The sequence below is a fragment of the Cygnus olor genome, chromosome 2 (genome assembly GCF_009769625.2).
Source record: "Cygnus olor isolate bCygOlo1 chromosome 2, bCygOlo1.pri.v2, whole genome shotgun sequence".
Taxonomy (NCBI): Eukaryota; Metazoa; Chordata; class Aves; order Anseriformes; family Anatidae; genus Cygnus; species Cygnus olor.
The window spans coordinates 112,960,526-112,978,920 of record NC_049170.1 but is presented as its reverse complement, the minus strand read 5'-3'; the positions used below and the strand labels follow the sequence as shown (position 1 = coordinate 112,978,920).

General features: G+C 42.1%; 1 protein-coding gene across 1 annotated transcript in view; it reads left to right on the top strand.

Annotated features, from left to right (window-relative positions):
* Nucleotides 1-2,974, top strand: part of CHST9 (carbohydrate sulfotransferase 9) — a 97,498-nt gene extending 94,524 nt beyond the window's left edge. Inside the window, exon 4 of the mRNA XM_040550232.1 lies at nt 1,250-2,974. Within this exon, the coding sequence (XP_040406166.1) occupies nt 1,250-2,347 (1,098 nt within the window). The 3' untranslated portion in view covers nt 2,348-2,974. The remainder of the gene's footprint in view (nt 1-1,249) is intronic.
* The last annotated feature ends 15,421 nt before the right edge of the window (nt 2,975-18,395 follow it).

Below are 18,395 nucleotides of genomic sequence, written 5' to 3'. Positions count from 1 at the left end.
CCATCCTCCCAAATACACACTTAGGCTCTGCCAGTCCACAAATCAACTTTCCAGTAAATGTTTAATCAGTTTATGGCAGAAGAGTCTTTTTGTGCAAGTTTCCAAAAAAGTTAGACTTAAGAAATCAGACAGTTTGTGTATGGATGTCCATCTAACTGTTTGGCTATCTGGTATTTACCATAGGATGTTTAAAAACCTATTGACCAGCATCCCCTCTCTGCAGAAGTATAGTGAAAATAGTAGGTATATAAATGTCCCAAGGCTGCAGACTTGCCTGCTGAAAGGAGAAAAGCTGTACAAGCCTTAGTAGACACAGCAGAATCCACTCAGGAATGAGAGAGCAGAAATAGCTAAACTGCAGGAAGGTGTTCAGTCAGCTTGCATGATAATTTGGAGAATTTGCCCACAAAACACAGGTTTGAGATTCGCCGTTTCTGCAGCTCATGGACAGCACAGAAACTGGGGACATTAGAAGAGATGTCTGGGAGGAAAGTCTCATATTTTCACACTCTTTGCAGGGTCTCTAGCTGATGTTTAGTTAGTTGATGTCATTGATGTTGATGTTTAAATAAGTCAGATGGAATAAGCACTAAAAGCACCTATTTTGCCGTATTGGCTGTGAAAGCAGCTAGCTCAGGTGCAGACATCTGTATGGCAAATATGTGCATGCAACCCAATGCATGCCACTTCCATGATCGGTCCGTAGGGGGAAAGGAAGAGGACGTTTTTGGAAGAGGGATTTTGGCTGTTCCTACACCCCACTCAAACCTACCCTCCTCCGACTATTTAGGAACCCTAGTTTGGTCCTGGGGAGCAAGTGGTCCTGGAGCCACTGGGGCTCAAGGACTGCTCCAGCTCCCAGAATATGTTCCAGCAGCGAGCTCAGGTGTGCCATGCACTTTGGAAAGCTGTTGGCAACATTAAATTCGACCGGTGCTGTCATGGAGGGAAAATGTAATAGGCATAGAAAAGCACCTGGCCACCCCTACCTGGACTATCAGTCTCCCTGTGTGAACGTCTTCTGCTTTCTTAAAAGGTTTGGTATAAGCTATTTATTTTTGTAGAAAGACCTACTGTGCACTGTCAGGAAAGCTTCAGAAGCATGTATTTCAGTAATTAGCCCAGCTTGTTGCTAAACTAGTTGTATCGATCAACTGGTTTGAAAGGATTTGCGGTACTGATTGCAATGTGAATGGGCTCGGCTGCGCTGCTGCTGCATTGTAAGCTCTGCTTCTTTCGATGTTTGCAGGATTTCACGCTCCCACCTCCAGGGACGCAGAGGAAAGTGGTGCAAAACGGGCACGTTCCTCCTGGCCGCAGTAAGCAGGAGATGGCCATCTTGGGCAGCAGGCACTGGCGGGGGAGGGCTGACCCTTTTGGTGCAGTAGCTGTCTCCTTGGTGAGCAGACTGTCCGACCAGCAGAAGATCAGCGAGCCACCTCTCAGCCAGTTCAGAGAAGTGTATTTACCACCTGCACTACGCCCTCTGAACAAGACTTTGGTCAAGGGCGATGAGTGGAAGGATGTGGGTAGCACCCAGGAAAAGCGCAGGTCCTTCCTGTATGAATTCTGCAAGAAATACAACAGCAGGAAGAAGCTGCGGACGCACCTGGTGCACATGGTGTCACGAATTTACGTGGAGGACAGGCACAAGGTCCTGTACTGCGAAGTGCCGAAAGCGGGCTGCTCCAATTGGAAAAGGGTCCTCATGGTGCTCAACGGACTCGCCACTTCCGCGCACAACATTTCCCATGACGACGTGCACTATGGAAAGCATTTAAGGAAACTGGACAGTTATGACCTAAAAGGGATATACACACGTTTGAACACGTACACCAAGACTATATTTGTACGTGATCCTTTGGAAAGACTCGTATCTGCCTTCAGGGATAAGTTTGAACATCCAAACAGCTATTACCATCCGGTATTCGGGAAGGCAATAATTAAGAAGTATAGACATAACGCAGATGAAGAGGCATTGAAAACAGGGTCAGGAGTTAAGTTCAAGGAGTTTATCCAGTATCTGTTAGATTCCCATCGTCCAGTAGGAATGGACATTCACTGGGAGCAGGTCAGTAAACTCTGCTATCCCTGCCTTGTCAACTATGATTTCATAGGAAAGTTTGAAACCCTGGAAGAAGACGCCAATTACTTTTTGCAGCTGGTAGGTGCTCCAGCTGAGCTAAAATTTCCCAAATTCAAAGATAGACATTCCTCTGATGAGAGAACAAGTGCAGAGGTAGTGAGGCAATACTTAAAAGAATTGTCTAAGGAGGAGAGACAGCTGACCTACGACTTCTATTACTTGGATTACTTAATGTTCAATTATACATCACCGATTGTATAGCACCAGAATAGCTTCAGGCTTCTATTAGATATTTATCATTTTGGGATTCAGAACAACTACTTTGATATTACCTCTGAAAGGAAACAAAGTAACTGCTAAGTGGAGTTGTCTTGACTTACTGGAGGTTTTATAAACTGCAGTGATATCAATTGACATAAAGTTATAGGAAAATGCACAAAAAAGACCTGTAAACAGCATAAATTGCACTAAAATGCCTGAAAAAGCTGCTTTTACCATTACAGATTATATTGTGGAAGTGGTAATGCAGCCAGCTGTTGCATTAGCCTACCTAATGCTCTTTTAATGGTTTAAGAAAAAAGCATTCAGAATAGCATGATTTTTTTTTTTTTGGTGTGTCTGCTTTAGAAATTGTTTTTGAAACTATTTTTGAATGTATTTTTTACTTTCTGTTGCTTATTAATAAAGAATCATTGGCTAATTTTCTAAAATGTTTGCAGCGTTCTCAGTTGTAAGAGTTGGTTGCTTGATTACCATTAGACTGTAGCTGTTTTTAGACCTGATTTTTTTTTTTTTTTACTGAAGGCTGGTTTTGAATACAAATACATAAAACCACAAATAACACAGCAGCTCAACTTTTCAGCATGGTAAGTTTGGGCAAGCCTGCCATCTGAAGTCACAGTTCACTACCCCGTTTTGACTGATGTGCTGTAAACAACACACACGAGCCTCCTTTCAGAAAACTGAAATGTACATTAAAATTAACATTTTAATTTTACACTGGAGTCCACTGCATGATGCATACCCTGGTCCTGGTGTTCAAGATAGTCTTTATTTTTACTGGTGGGGCAAAGTCTTAGGGTGGTGGCTGTGAGACATTATAATGTCTGTACCAAAAAGCAACTTCATTGCTACTGCTGTGACTGCTCTCGGTCTGCCAGTGTCCGATCATCCATCCAGGTCACAGCAATTTGTTGCACAGAAGGTGCATATACCCATCACCTACCAACCCCATGGGCTGCTTTTTGACCCCAGGGCTCCCTGAAGTCACCATTTTGCTGTTCTTCCTGCCTTGTCAGCACCTAGCAAACCCCAGGGGCGGGGTGGATGCTGCAGTGTTAAATGGTGGATGTGTATTGGTGGTTAGTCCTAGAGGCAGTTGTGTCCAGTGTCCCACAGTCTTGGTTATAAAATGAAATCTTCTCTTCTCCTCCTCTCTCTCCTCCCTTAAGTGCTGTGTGACCAACACATGTGGTCATTCTTGCAGTCCACAGCTGCATTCAATGTGGCCAGAATGTCCCAGGAGGAGAAATCGCTGCAAAATGAATAGAGAGCAATCCCTATGCCCTTCCAAATGGAGAATAAAATAAAATAAAATAAAATAAAATAAAATAAAATAAAATAAAATAAAATAAAATAAAATAAAATAAAATAATAAAGACACCTATTGTTTGTTTTCTGGAGTGATTTGGAACATTTTGCTCCAGCATCTTCATGTAGCGAACTGTAGAAGAAAGAAGCAGTTTGGCAGGAACAAGCAAGTGAAATGTCCTTCTCCTCTGTTCCCAACAACTGTTCACAGTCAGAACTATTGCTGTCCTTTCCCTCATCTTGTGCAAATGTATGGCTTCAGTCCTTCTGCAGAAGTAATTGTGGGACACACAGGGAGAGAGACCATTTCCTGCATAACTCCCACTGCTTGTTTCTGCCTCAATTTCCTTCTCAGAAGAGGAGGAAAGCCACTTACAGCCTCCAAAGTGCCAGCACATAGCCCCACAGGCTCTTCCCATCTCTCCTCGTGGCAGGATGAGCTGTGCTAAGGACAGAAGGTAAAAGCAGGCCTGGCAGCCAGAGGCAGAGGTGGTGCTGTATGGGGCTACCAGCACCTGCAGCAAAGCCAGCCCATTCCCTGGGGCTGTGGAGCAAATCTTCAGCGTGAGGCTTGGAGAAGTACAGATCTTCATCACCAACGAGGACATCCATGGGTGCCTCAGGGAGATAAAACGCACATGGTGTTACTTGTGTGAGCCATCGTTGTGCCTCAGATGGACCCACAGATGTTAACACCAGAAGTGTTTTGCATGGGATGTCTGACCAATGGACCGTCCTGATGCATGCCTTTCCTCAGGTGAGTAACATGTCCCTAAATCTCCCCCTTTACACTCAAGATGGTGTCTGATTCCACCTTCCCCCATAGAAATCCCTCTGTTTTTTCTGTATGGCTGAGGGCTCGGCCCAAGGGCCTGTGCTGGAGAGGCGGTTCCTTGCCAGGCTGATGGTCTGGGCATCATTACGCTATCGCCCAGGTGCCCTTGCAGCACGCCAGCCACCCTTTACAGAAAAGCCCTTATTGAGTAACAATGAGTTCCCATGTATCTTTACCGAGCACAATTGTTTTGTTTTTTTTTTTTATATATTTTGGCCGTGCACTTTCATGACTGTCTTGAACAGGACCCTGCATTGAGACATTTAAGAGCAGCTCCTGACAGAATTTTTATTTTGTGTCACCCAACCTCCTAACTCATGTGGAAACTGCCTTTAGATTTCACTTGGATTTGACCTTGGTGTACAAAGCATCTTTTCTACTGACACAGCAATGCTCTCTAGATCCTCTGCTCTTTATAAGTGTTGATTCCCACCTCAAATCCTGAATGAATCTCTCTTGCCATGTAGGGATTTCTTCCAGGTCATCAGGGATGTTAAATAAAAAATAAATATACACCAATATTTTGATACCCTTATATTTGCTTTGTCTTGTCTGCTGCAGATGTTTGTTAATTAATTGTTAATTTACAGAAAAAAGAAAAAAGAAAAAAAAAGCTTATGTATCAATATATTCCTCAGACTATCTGCAAATAAAACAGTTTAGCATCCTAATAAAGAATGGAGATGAATTCATGTATGTTTTGAATGAATTCTTTAATTCAGAGCAATAAATAGTAATAAATTACAAAGTCTCTGAAGAACTCGAGTTTAACCTTGAGCTTGCTTTAGTGACAAACTTCAGCTTATCTGATCAGAGAATGAAAGAGATTATGAGGAGGGGAATGTAATTGTATTGAAAAAAAATGTACGATCTCATAAGATTTCATATACTAAGTGGCCTTAGATAAAGCCATTGTTTGAGTCAAGGGGGGGTGAAAAAAAAGTTATTAGCAAATGTTTGGTTTCTGCAAATGAGAGAGAAAATGACATTGATTTGCATGCATCCGTGGACATAGACATCAGGTCCCTGGGTTGTCATCTTGAAAATCTGGTATGGTTTGTATTTGTGATTTAGAAAGGGAGGACACTACTTAAGGCCTTTAAAGTGTGTATGTGCACAGAAGTGTAATTGTTTGAGCTGCACTGTTGTTCTATGGCTCTAGTGAAAGTAATTCAACTTCTTTTGTATGCTCAACTTCAAATTTCATAGCCCCTAACTGCACTTAAAAATTCATTTTTTGAAAATCTAACCCAGACTTATGTGAAGAAGAGCCTCTCCACAGTCATCTTCAGTGACCTAGGGGATTCAGATGATCTCAGTAGCAGAATCTAGATTGTACTTTGCCTCATTAACCACATTTTGAAAATCACCAGCCTGCTTTGCCAGGAATTAAGTTACATGATTTAAAATTAACATAAGAGTTTAGCATAATTGAAGTGGGACTGTGATATCTGACTTGTGGGATTATAAGAGATGAAGGCATAATTTGCAGCATAAAAGATAACCTCTATTTTTAAAAGTAAATTTTAAAAGGTCAAAGTGTGAAGTTGAGTTTTAGTTTAGCTTATATTTTATATGACTGCTAGACAAAAACAAAAGCTGAAGGTCATCCACTGTAACTTACATAAAATCCCATCTCCACAATGATGCACAGATGTTTGTTTTGCTCAGAAAAAAGATATAGAACATATGCAGAAGAGGAATGAAAACACACTCCACAGCATTCATTCAGTGCAATTGCATATATACTAAAGATCAGCTGCAGCATGCAGAGCCTGTTTTACAGTGCTCCATTACAGTAAATGCTTTTTAGTTATGAACATATCTTCATTTGCAGATCTCTAAGCACTGCTGTAATGCAGGTCAGTTGTCAGCGTAAGTCAGATGTTCCATAAAGGCATTACAGCGAGTCCATGGCAGGGCTGGAGCGGGAGGAGAGCGCTCCCTTGGCTGTTTGCTCTCCTCCAAACATCGCAGTTGTACTTCCCTCCCGAAACAAAAGCTTAATTTTGGGAAAGTAGCATTCCGTATTTGCCTTTCTTCTTAAACGAATGCATGTTAATTTGAAAACAAAGTAAACTTCACAGATGTGCTTTCACAAATTCTTGGTGTTTTTGCCCCCATGAGGCAGCTGCCTCTCTCCACGTAGGATTTGGCCTGCAAAGCTGAGACAGCCATCACCCCCATCTCTTCTAAAGCTAAGCTGTTGCTCACTGGCAGTCAGAGGTGTGCAGCCACAGTGCAATCAAATATGACACAGCCTCCTGAAATGTCCTCTGGTGTAACTCTCCCAAAAGGCCAAATTTATTGGAGCTACTCCTGCCTTGGGCTATTCTATCTCGGTGATGGGTCATTGGAGATCACCACTTTAATTTTAAATGTAGTTTAAATTTAAATGAAAATTACAATATGACACTTTTCAGAAGTCTGAGAGGAAAATATTTTAATAGAGCTCTGTATTGTGTATGTAGGTTATATATAAAAGTCTTTGTTGTACGTGCCTTCAGGCTAACCATGCATCAGATAAGTATTTTTAACTGTACTGTTAATACCAGTTTATCAGCCATGTAACCTGCTGTGATGCTTTCAGAGCTAAATGAATCTGGCCTTGGAACCTAAAGTCTGAAATCAGGCCATAAATTGTTACACTTCATAAAAAAATATATATATATATATAGATGTACTTGTCCTGTATCAAGAAATTCATTTACAGTTCAGAGGACAGGGCAGGGACACAGAGTACTGGGGGATGGAACTGACTTGGCAAAGGGAATCTGCCCATAGCCACAGATACTTGGGACTGATTTGCCTTCTGAAAAGCGTATACGTGGGTGGGTGGAGGAAACAGTCATATTATTTAGTTTAATGAGAATGTTTGCAGTGAAATTGGGTGGTCATAAAAATATTTATCTGGGGGGAGAACTGCTAAGCTCTTGGCTCTGTAGCTAATTGCAGGGAGTTCATCAGATTCCTGAGGTATAGCTCTGCTTGTGGCTGCAGTATCGAACTTGGACTTCAGACACCTGGATTCTCCTCCAACTTCTGTAGCTTCATGGACTTGTCGAGCAACCTGACCTGCTCTCTACCTCAATTTCCCCATTGGTAAAATGGTCCTGTAAATGGGTGGTAATTATACCATGAGTCTTCTGCTAAAAGTATTGAACTCCGTGCTTTAACAGATGTGTTTTGAAGTAAGGTATTAGTATGGAATTTAACTCATAGGATTTTCGTGCCCTTTCTTTACATTTTTTTCCCAGTGGATTGGAGGAAGCCAGGGACTTCCCAGATTTGTTCCAGCCAAGAAGTGCACCATTCAGCTCCGTTCTGTGCAGTTGGCAGCCTTAAGAATGCAAGCTCTGTTTCAAAACACTGTGCATCTGTCAAGCCTGCCCAGGCACTGCCTCAGCATAAAATCAGTGCCAGGTTGTCTGACCAGAGGAAAGTGCCCCTCCGGTTCCTTTTGTACAGATGAGAGCAGACAGAGACAGGCTGAGAATCTTGCTTTCTCATTTTATTCTGAGCCCAATTTAAGAGAAGCTATTTTATTCTGTTGCAATAGCCCTAAACAGTGTGATGCTCAACTTAGAGGTTCTGCAGAAGCAGAGGAGAGATGTAAGCACCGTAAACAATATTAATCATAGAATCATAGAATCATAGATTAATAGAATGGCTCAGGTTGGAAGGGACCTTAAAGCTCACCTCGTTCCAACCCCCCATGGACAGGGACACCTCCCACCAGACCAGGTTGCCCAAGGCCCCATCCAGCCTGGCCTTGAACACCTCCAGAGATGGGGCATCCGCAGCTTCTCTGGGCAACCCGTACCAGTGCCTCACCACCCTTACAGTGAGGAATTTCCACCTAATGTCCAGTCTAAATCACCCCTCTTTTAGTTTAAGACCATTCCTCCTTGTTCTATCATTATCTGAGTAAAGAGTCCTTCTCCATCTTTTTTATAAGCTCCCTTTAAGTACTGAAAGGTCACAATGACGTCTTCCCGGAGCCTTCTCTTCTCCAGGCTGAACATCCTCAGCACTCTCAGCCTTTATTCATGGATCCCACACGTGTAAGCAAACTCCTTCCTTCTCCCAAACGCTATCACTGCATCACCTTGCACCCAGGGCCATGTTCCCCCAGCTCCCTGAGGTTCTGGCAACCCTTGAGACAGCCTCCAGTTTGCCTGGCTGCTAGAGACTCTCAGGATTACCTCCCACTAGCACAGCCACTTTTCCTATGGCTCTGTGGAGGCTACTAATAAGGTGGAGACTGTATTGACACAGAATACATTGCTTTGTCTTTAGAAAGTGATGTGATTCACAAACGTGACAGAGGAGAAAGAGCCCCCTTTCCTTACAAAGTGAAACAGAAAAACCGTAACTATCATAACTATCATCACTTATATATGTATGTATATATATATATATATATATATATGTATAAATATGTAGTTATTTCTGCCTTTCCTCTGCCTTCTCACAGTTTCCTGCCTTCTTAAGTATGTCAGCACGAACAGGTGCACCAATTGCTGGTTCGCTCTCAGCTGTCAAGCATAAGCCAGCTCCAGCCCAGCACATCTATGTTACCGTGGCACTGAGGCTGCACTAATAAGCCTGCCTGAGAGTATGATACTGTCAGTCACCATCTGTGCACACATAACCGTCTTGGTCTTATTCACGTAGAAATTCCTCCCATGTATGTCAGATTTTCTCCTCAAATTCTTTCCAGAAAACAGTTTCCATGGAACCTCCCAATTCTGCTCATTTTTCAAGATTTGCAAATGAAGTGTCCCATAAAATTTGCATTCGACAACATTCTGGGAAGTGATGGGTAGGAGCAGAGCAGTTTTATCCAGGCATCACATAGAGATGTAAATTAGCACTCAGTGGACTGTAAATACATGTCACTAGGATATTAAATGCTAAAGGTTTAATTTTCCCAAGCTAGTTACTTGGGTGTAAAAACTGGATGCAGGCAGACTAGCATCTGCCCATTGAATTATCTCTTTCTTAATAAAAACAGGCACTCATGTAGACAGATCTTTAAGTTTTAGGATTGAGTTATAATTCATCAGAAAACTCTGTGTGTGTGTGTACAGAGAGATGAGTTCTCTATCTAAAAGTTTCCTTCCTTCAAGCTTACACACATGCGTGTATTAATGCATGCATATGTTTTATAAATGCTTGTGAACACGCACATAATGTATATATATGAGAGGCATAACATTTAGCCAAATGCTTCTCAGTGATGGTATTGGAAGATATTTAGCTTCAGTTCTGCATTTGACCTTAAAGATCTTAAATCTGTATTAAGAGATACACTCGGTAAAGAAAAAGAGCTCCCATCTATTGGCTTGGGATGTACTGACAGAATTTGGATTAACTCTATTCCCATCTCTGAGTATAGCAGAGAATGAATATGGTAGCATTGTACGTGCAAAGGTATTGCATGCTGTATAGGCATGAAAATGTTTTAATAGTGTGTTGCGGAGCCACCAAGTTATTCCAAATGAACCTGAGCTATTCACAGGGACTACAAGTTTACCTTTTGCACAGGTTTTCTTCTTACTTCTTTAGCTTGCCCAGAACAGGATGCTGCCAGGTCTGTGGGACTGCAGTTTGTGCAGCTGCAGGTGGTTCTTATCATGGGTAAGGCTACAGGTTTTTGGGGGGAGGTCCTTTGGTGGGTAACCTGGGAGGAGGGGAAGTGGACAGGAGTACCAGCATCTTTCTGCTTTCAGGAGTGTTCTGCTGGTATCACCTATAATGTACTCTGAGACATAGACACCAGTTGTCACCTTTTCTGTGACTTCTGCTATTGTTTAAAAGGAGAGAGAGAAAAAAAGGGACAGAAGGAAAACCTCTAATGAGAAGGGGAAATGTTAATTGTGGCTGGAGGTGACAGTGCACAATAAGAAATTTTGCTGCCTTGCTTTTGTATCTCTGATGAAAGTACCCTAAGAGTGCAGCACAGCAAACATTCAGCTCTGAGGGAGGATGATGTTTCCAGAAATCATCCTGATCCCTGCAGGTCCTCCTGAATAGCAGGGAAAATGCAAACACAGTTAGACAAAACTGTTTGGTGTCTCAGCCATGCTGCCAACAGATGCTCTTCTCCCATTTCTCCCCGAACCTTCCCGACTGCCTTCAGACAAGGGGCTACCAGGTAGGGACCAGGTGGGCCCAAGATCCCACATTGCCTGTGCATGCAGAGGCTCCAAATGGAAGCGTTGCTACCAGACAAAAACCTGACTCACAACTGGCTTTCTGCCTTACTTAAAAGTGCTGCTAAGATAGAATTTTTCAGGTTAAGCCATTGCACATTAGGCTACTCCATCCACGAGCCAGCGGTTGGAGGCTATAGGCAAATCTCTTCAGGTCTGAGCAAGTGCTGCTGCCAGACAGACCACGAGGAGCTACAGGTGCCTCCTCTGAAAGGCAGGTGCCCCTAAGGGAGCCCCCAAAGTGTGGCTGGAGAACCCACTTCTTAGGTAACCGTGCCTAACAGCTGTGGACAGGGTAGCAATGTTCAATATGAAAAGACAACACTAAATGTACTTTAACTGGAAGCAGCAGAGGCTACTTTGTCAAAACCATAACTTTCTGAGCAAGCCATAGAAAAGGAGAGGGAATAATTCAGGACACTTGAGAGATTCTTTCTAGCATTTTCAGTTTTGCTATTTTTTTTTCTTCCCCTCCTGCAAGCACTAGGGCATTTCTATAATTTATTGCAATTTACCAAAGGAAAACAAGCTCTCCCACTGACATCTTTATAGCTCAAATCTGTTCTCTGTGCTGTCTTGGTTGCAAAACTGGGCACACGCTGAATGAGAGGAGTGAGAGAAGCTGGGAACTCGTTATGTAAAATCTACAGTAACCAAGCTTTTCTAGTGCTATTATGCCCTGACCCCTTATTTTGGAGCAATAACAAAACCACTGAGACTGGACAATTATAGGGTTTCCCAGGCTCTTTTTTTTTTCGTTTTTTTTTTCTTTCTTTCTTTTTTTTTCTTTTCTTTCTGGCCTCATCACAAAACCCAGGCAAGTCAATGGTGTGCCCAAACTTCTGAAATGGTCTAGGTCTTTTGGTATATCTAAGGAACAAAGAAACAGTGGGGAAAAATCTCTGTTTTATTTATTATCTGAACAGAACAGTAGCCTGTCTACAGCAAATTCCTTGCTCTACATCACTGAAGAAATCTCTGACACGTTTTCTAATTGCTTGATATTTGGGCTACACTATGATCCCCATCGCTTTTGTGTTCACTTTGTTTTCTGCATGTGGTTTAAATTCTTGACACTCGTGTAACTCAAGTAATTACTCTCCCCTCCGAGACGATATTTGTTCCATTTCAGCATTGTCACTTAAGTAAAAAATAAAAGGGCTTTCTTGGCTACAGGCTTCTAGGACTTCATACACATATTCTGCCTTTTCGCGATGTTGGAAACTGAGTCATCTACAGTTCCACAGCTATGCTATCAGCACTTTGAGACAATGCATTTGGGATCAGGATGAGCTAAACCTTTTAAGGATGAATTACAAATTTCCAAAACTGAACAGCAAAAACTACATTGTGAGCCTGCATGGAAGTGCCTCGCTGTGCCATTCACACAGATATGTTCAGTTCACAAGTCTAAAACCATTTTCTAAGAGCCCATTCTGCAAACACCACCCTGCAGGACTGAGGAACAGTTGGTGTGGTTTTCTGCCCCCTTTTATACCCCGAGGAATGAGCGGGCTGGCGTCTCACCGATGATGGTGCTGATGAGGCGTGTAGCTGAAAAGAATCCCTTTCACTGGCGTGTTGGTTCTGCCGCGCTGCTGGGAAGAACAATCTGCTCGTGTCAGTCAAGTATGCACGATGAAACTGAAAATCCGATGGGTTTGGGGGATGTTAAACGTATTCAAAAGGGGACATATGAAGCCACAAACCCCTCAGAATTTCCTATTTCAGTAATGCATTCTTAAAATATATATCTTCTCTGTATGCATTCTTACAAAAATAGATACAATTTTAACAAATATTTTTTGGCATGTATCCTTGAAGAGGTAGGATTAGCCATTTCTACCTCCTTTTTAAACACTAATTTAATACAATACCTGCCTTCACAAAAATAATTCTCTCCACAAACCTCACACAGTTCCCTGCAAACAGTTTATAGCAGGGCTATAAAGGCTAGCTAAAGCACGGGTGCAGGAAAAGAGATGACTGATGATTATGGAGAAGTAAGCCTTGCAGAATGGTGTCAGACTAATTGTTCTGTATTGATGTCTGCAAACAAATCAACAAAATATTTATTATCCCCAAAGTCTTCTGGAAAAAAAATGTGTTTTGGTGCTGTTTTTAATTATTTACACAGCTTACTGCTTTTTTCCTCAGTTGGCTTGAAAATTGGCTTGTCCTTCTCTAGGAGCCCACTGAAGGCAGTAGTGGAGGTTATACTGGAAAAATATTGCTTAGAAAGAAACAGGAGTTTCTTGCAAACAAATACAAGGAAAGCCCTGTGGCCCTCTGCTTGATTTCATCCAGTCTTTGCAGATTGCATCCACCACTCTCCCTCCACCCCTGTAGGGTGCCAGGAAACATGCAAACACTGGGCTAGAGCTTTGGGTCTCAAAAGACTGTTTGCTATGTCTGCATGTGCTTCTAGAGCACATTCACTGCAATTCAGCAGCTGAAGACAGAATATTGTTGAGTGATCAGTTTTCATATGTTGGCCAACCAACCATGCACCCATTCAGAGGCTATAAGCTGGTACCAGTAAAGGTGAAGGTGGTGTCAAGAAGTGTTTATTTATTTATATTTTACTGAGCTGTATCTCTATTATCTTTGTTGGTAATTCAGCCAAACACAAGAATCTTCAGAGCAGTACAGCTTCTGTCATAAAAGAAACTAAGTAAATCCAATTTCTCAGTTTAAAAACCTTTCTGTTAGTCCACTAAAAATGCAGCATCTGCATCAAAAGTTATTAGGCTTCCCTATTTTTTATTATTATTTTTTTAAGCTGTAAATGTGAGAAACTGTCAGAAATGAAACTGATGTTCTACAAGGGATTTCAAGAAAAACATGCTGTCAGATTTTCTTTAGAAGCTTATGGACAAAAGAGCTTGAACTTGTAAATATTCATAGTCAGACTCTGCTCCTCAGATAGTTCAATGAAAGAAGAACCTTTGCATTGAGGAAAGATCAACATCTTCACTTGTCCTGAGGTGTAGCTTTTAGAAGGTATTATTATTGAGGGGGAAGAAGAAGAAGAAAGAAAAAAAAAGAAAAAAAACACTATAAAATACATAATATTAAGAAGACTGTTACTATTGTAATCTGCAAAGACAGCCTGAATGATCTGAAGCAAAATTGTCTTTTTCAAAACATGCTGCATAAACCCATTCATGGCATACATTTCCACTAAGTGTATAAATCCATGAATAGGAAGCTATGTATGTATTATCATTATATTATTATAGCAGATGGCTTGGGCAAAGAACAAATTCCCAGCATTGGTGCACGTCAGCTATCCAATGCCACCAAGTCTTGGTATTTCCCTCCACAACCACCACCCCCCAAAAAAAGAAAAAAAAAGTCAACACAGGATAAATTCATTTTTAAAATTACACAGTGGTTGATAGAGGTAGCTGCACTGAGCAGTGTGTTTGTGCATTTCTAGAGGCTTTACCACAATACTGAGTGACATTTGTTTAAAACATTACCACTGTACATTAGCCATGGAGCATTAAATGGATTCAGACCTAGCTGACAGATCTCTGAAAGTACTTAATGGACCTGTAATGGTAGCTGTTGGCAGGGATCTGAAGGGATTGCTGTAGGGCCTCATGTGCTTCAGGGGGTTCCTCAGTAAGTAAATCTGAAGGTAAATATAGAATCACTGCCAATTTAGTTTGAACATAAATCAGTATGTTGAGAAAAGAATGGGCAAACAGAGCAGAGTGAATTGTTTTCTAGTTTTATCCCTGTCAGACAAGATGTCTTCCAATACAAGAACATGCAAAATTTAATGTCTCAGAGTGAAACAAGCCTTATCTGCAGAATGATATCTATGTCCTGAGAAGGACAGAGGGGGCTTTGTGGAGGGGTGAGGAAGAAGGCTTCCTCAGTGTGATGCTGCAGTAAGAATGGCTTGTACAATTCATAGGTGTGCTACAAGATGTGTTTTTACTTCAAAACATGCCTGTTGGGAGTCCAATATTTAAAAAGAAAAAAGAAAAGAAAAGAAAAAAGAAAAAAAAAGTATTTTAAACAGCATGTTGAAAAAGTAGTAAAAGCAAAATCAAGAGCTGAAAAAAAACTGTTAGAGTAATTTCTTTAGAGTGAGAGCTCAGCCTGCTTAGCTTCTCAAAAGGATGATGAAGAGATGACTTGCTCACATTATATAACTATCCTCATGGGAACGAAGTAGAAGTACAAGAGGCTTTTTAATCTGGGAGAGAAGAGCATAAGAGGAACCACTGTATGGCAAATGAATTCATACAAACTCATTTTAGAGAGAAAGGCCATTTTTGGTGATGTAAGCGATTAGTCTGGGGAATAAACTGCCAAGGGAATGGGTAGATTTTCTATCCTGTGAGTTTTCAAATCAAGCAAAGACGCTTTTTGTAAAATGGATTTAACCAAATGTAAGTTATTGAACTGTGTTATGAGGTGAAATGTGATGGTCTATGGTATATAACATTAGCTAGAAAATGTTGTGTTGCTGTCTAGTCTTAAACTGCATGATTCTTTGACTCTTGTGAACAGAACCTTTCAGTTGTGGCCACATCAGGTAGAGATGGAAGTAATATAACAACTAAGATAAAAAGCACCTTCAAATAAACCATCTTCTGCAGCTGGCAAGCAAACTTCTCTCCTGGAAACCAGATTCTTGCTTGAGTGTGCTTCTTGTTTCACAGATATTGGAATTACATGTCATAAAAGGCCTTTATGATGTAGGTCTTTACGATAAAGGTTTATCATATAGGTCTTTACGATAAAGTTTTATGATATAGGTCTTTATGGTAAAGGTCTTCTGGTTAGTTATAACTTTGTGGGTGTGGGGTTTTTTTGTTTGTTTCTGTATTTGTTTTGTTTTGTTTTGTTTTGTTTTGTTTTGTTTTGTTTTGAAGTAGTACTCTTTGTTTTTAACGCTAGGTGAAAGAAAAAATCAAATACACAAACGATATCACTTCTACCATGGCTCAGCAGCTGATAGGATCAAAAATCATTGAGGATAACAGCTGCACAGGGAAAGAGAGGCAGAGCTGTCATGACCTTCATTTCTGAAGGAAACTAAGAGCCTGGAGTGGTGCTGAGGGAAGAGGTTAAGCATTTGGAGATGAGGAGCTGATAAACAACAGCAGGACTGTGAAGGAGAGCAGCTCAGATCAGCCAGGAAAGCATGGCTGGATACTAAAGAACATGCAACAGTGGGGTATACAAAGTGTAATACTACTTTTTCTGTGGCTGATAAAACCTGTGAGAGCTTAACCAAATTTCAGCGTCCCACCTAGAAAAGTTAGACAATTCTCTTTGGCCCCGCTGGGTGTAACTACATGACCCTCAGCGCACAGCCCATCAGCACCTTGGGCTCTTTCTCCCTCCCAGCACAGGTCATTACCTCCTTCCTTCTCCCACATTTTCAGTCACCCTGCTGGGATGCTTCCCACCCACTGCTGCACCCCCACTAGTGCCCGGGGCTCCTTTTCCCCTCCAGCTCATCAACCTGTGGCTGTGTGTCTATTCCTACATATTCCCAGCAAAGGGCCTGTCCATGCCATGTTGTAATTAAACTACTTCTAAAGATGGAAAGCCTCCAGGTGGTTCCTATACTACCTAGATCACAGTTTTGCTTTTCCAACTGTAATTGCTGCTTATTGAGCTGGGGTGGGGAGCAAAGAAAAAGCAGTCGATCCAAATCGTCTTGTCAGGAAGGTAATGGAGCAGGACGAAGGAAGCACAGCAGTCATCCAAGTGCACAGCTTCTTGTAAAACCTTTATGAAAAGCCTGAATGAATCCCTCAAGTGAATGGCCATTTTGTCCCTTTCAGTTCTCCTTCTCCAGCATGGGACTCAATGTGCAGCTTGTGGACAGACGGATTCCACAATAAACAGAGAAGGAGAGTAAAACTAAACCCTCTGGAGCTTGGCCAGCAGCAATGTCAAATCTCTTGACTGATTTCCCAGTGAATTCTTGCTCTAAATGTCAGGAGAACATAGCCCTGCAGCCAAATCTGGACCAGACTGATACCAAGGCGTGACAAAATGAATGACCTAAGTAACAAGATTACACCGCAGGAAAATTAAAACTTCAGAAATGTGCAAAGATCACATTTCAGTAAGCGGTGCTTTATGTAAGATCCTTTTAGTAGACAAAGCTTAGCCCAAACTTATAAAACATAAAGTGGCGAGGGGAGGGGGGTGTTCATTAATGGCGACAGAATGAAATGTTCGGTCCAGCAGTAAAGAAAGTCGGCGTTTCTGCAAGCGCCAATCATTTCTGAAAGGCTTACAGCCTGCTTTCAAGCGCTCTTGTCAACAGGAGCCAGGGAAGGTCACAGGAATTTAGTCTCCTAGGAGCCTGTGCCACTGTGGAAATGGCAGCTAAGTCTCTCCATCACTTCAGGCACTTCTGAAAATCCTTCTTGAGGCCCTCCTGCAAGTGTCAGCAAGTGTCCCTTTCGCTCTGGTTACCTGCTGCCTGCTCATGCTCACAGGGCTGGCAGGAACCTGAGCAGCCTGGAGATCTCTGATCTTCCTTCAGCTGCAGCTGAGATTGGCCTGAGGGCTCAAAACACATTGGAAAGAGCAAGAACACCCAAAGAAAGAGGGTGGTAGGAGAGAGAGCACATTTGGATAAGCTTCATTCCCTTTGGATACAGAAAGCCTGAAGTGGTGCTGAGAGAGGAGCTCAGCAAGCTGAGGAGCTTAACGAGAGTAGCATAAGGGAGAGCAGTCCAGGTCCTCTGGGTACAAGTGAAACAGGACCTTGGTCACTGAGAAAGCACACAGTGCTTCTAAATTATGCCTTTTTACTGTTGTTCTGGATTTTCTTCTCTCTGTTTCAGCCTACAACCCCCTTGAGGCAGATGTGATGGAGTTGCCCAGGATGGATATCCATGGGACTCACCATAGGAGTGGAGGGACTCTTACCACACTGCAATTCAGTGAGGTGACAATCTACTCCAGAGAGATTTTCTGCCTCTCTCCCTCATATTATTTTAGCTGGAATTATCTGTTTGCACATTCCTCTCCAACCTTGGCAGAGTGCCCTCTCCTCCACAACAGACCAATCCAAAATCCCAGACCCAGCACGCTTCAGCTGTCTGGGAAGTCCTTGTTCAGAAGGTGGATGTGCCTTACGTGTTGCAACATCTTCTCACCATGGCTTACTTTCCTAGGGAGATCTTTTATTCATGATGCCCTAAAAATAACTATAGAAAGTCAGCTGTAATGTTCAGTGAAGGAGAAGCAGAGGCACTGTGAGTTTCTGCTGCGTATTTCCCCCCCTTAGACAGGGATCGAAAGTTAGCTCAAATTTAAAAATTGTCATGTATATTCATTTGTGGGTTATTTCCTTAATTGTGTTTAGCACAGCAGCAGGAGGAATGTTGGAATATTTCATCCTTGGGCAGAGGTCCAAACCAAGTTGAGCCAGGTTTTAAAGAGTTGAAAATAGATAGGGGAGGAAGAAAAAAAAATTAAAAAAAATAATCTGTGTGGTCCCCCAAATGTCAAGAATGGCAAATATATCACACATTTATCCCTGGATGAATTGGGGCTGCTTTTCTCTGTTTTTCAGTGCCACCTCAAGGGATGTCTTCGTTGCCTCTGTGTTTTCAACAGAACATAGTCTGTTTGATCAGGGCTGGCACAGTGCAGTTTGCCCCAGGTTTGTGCC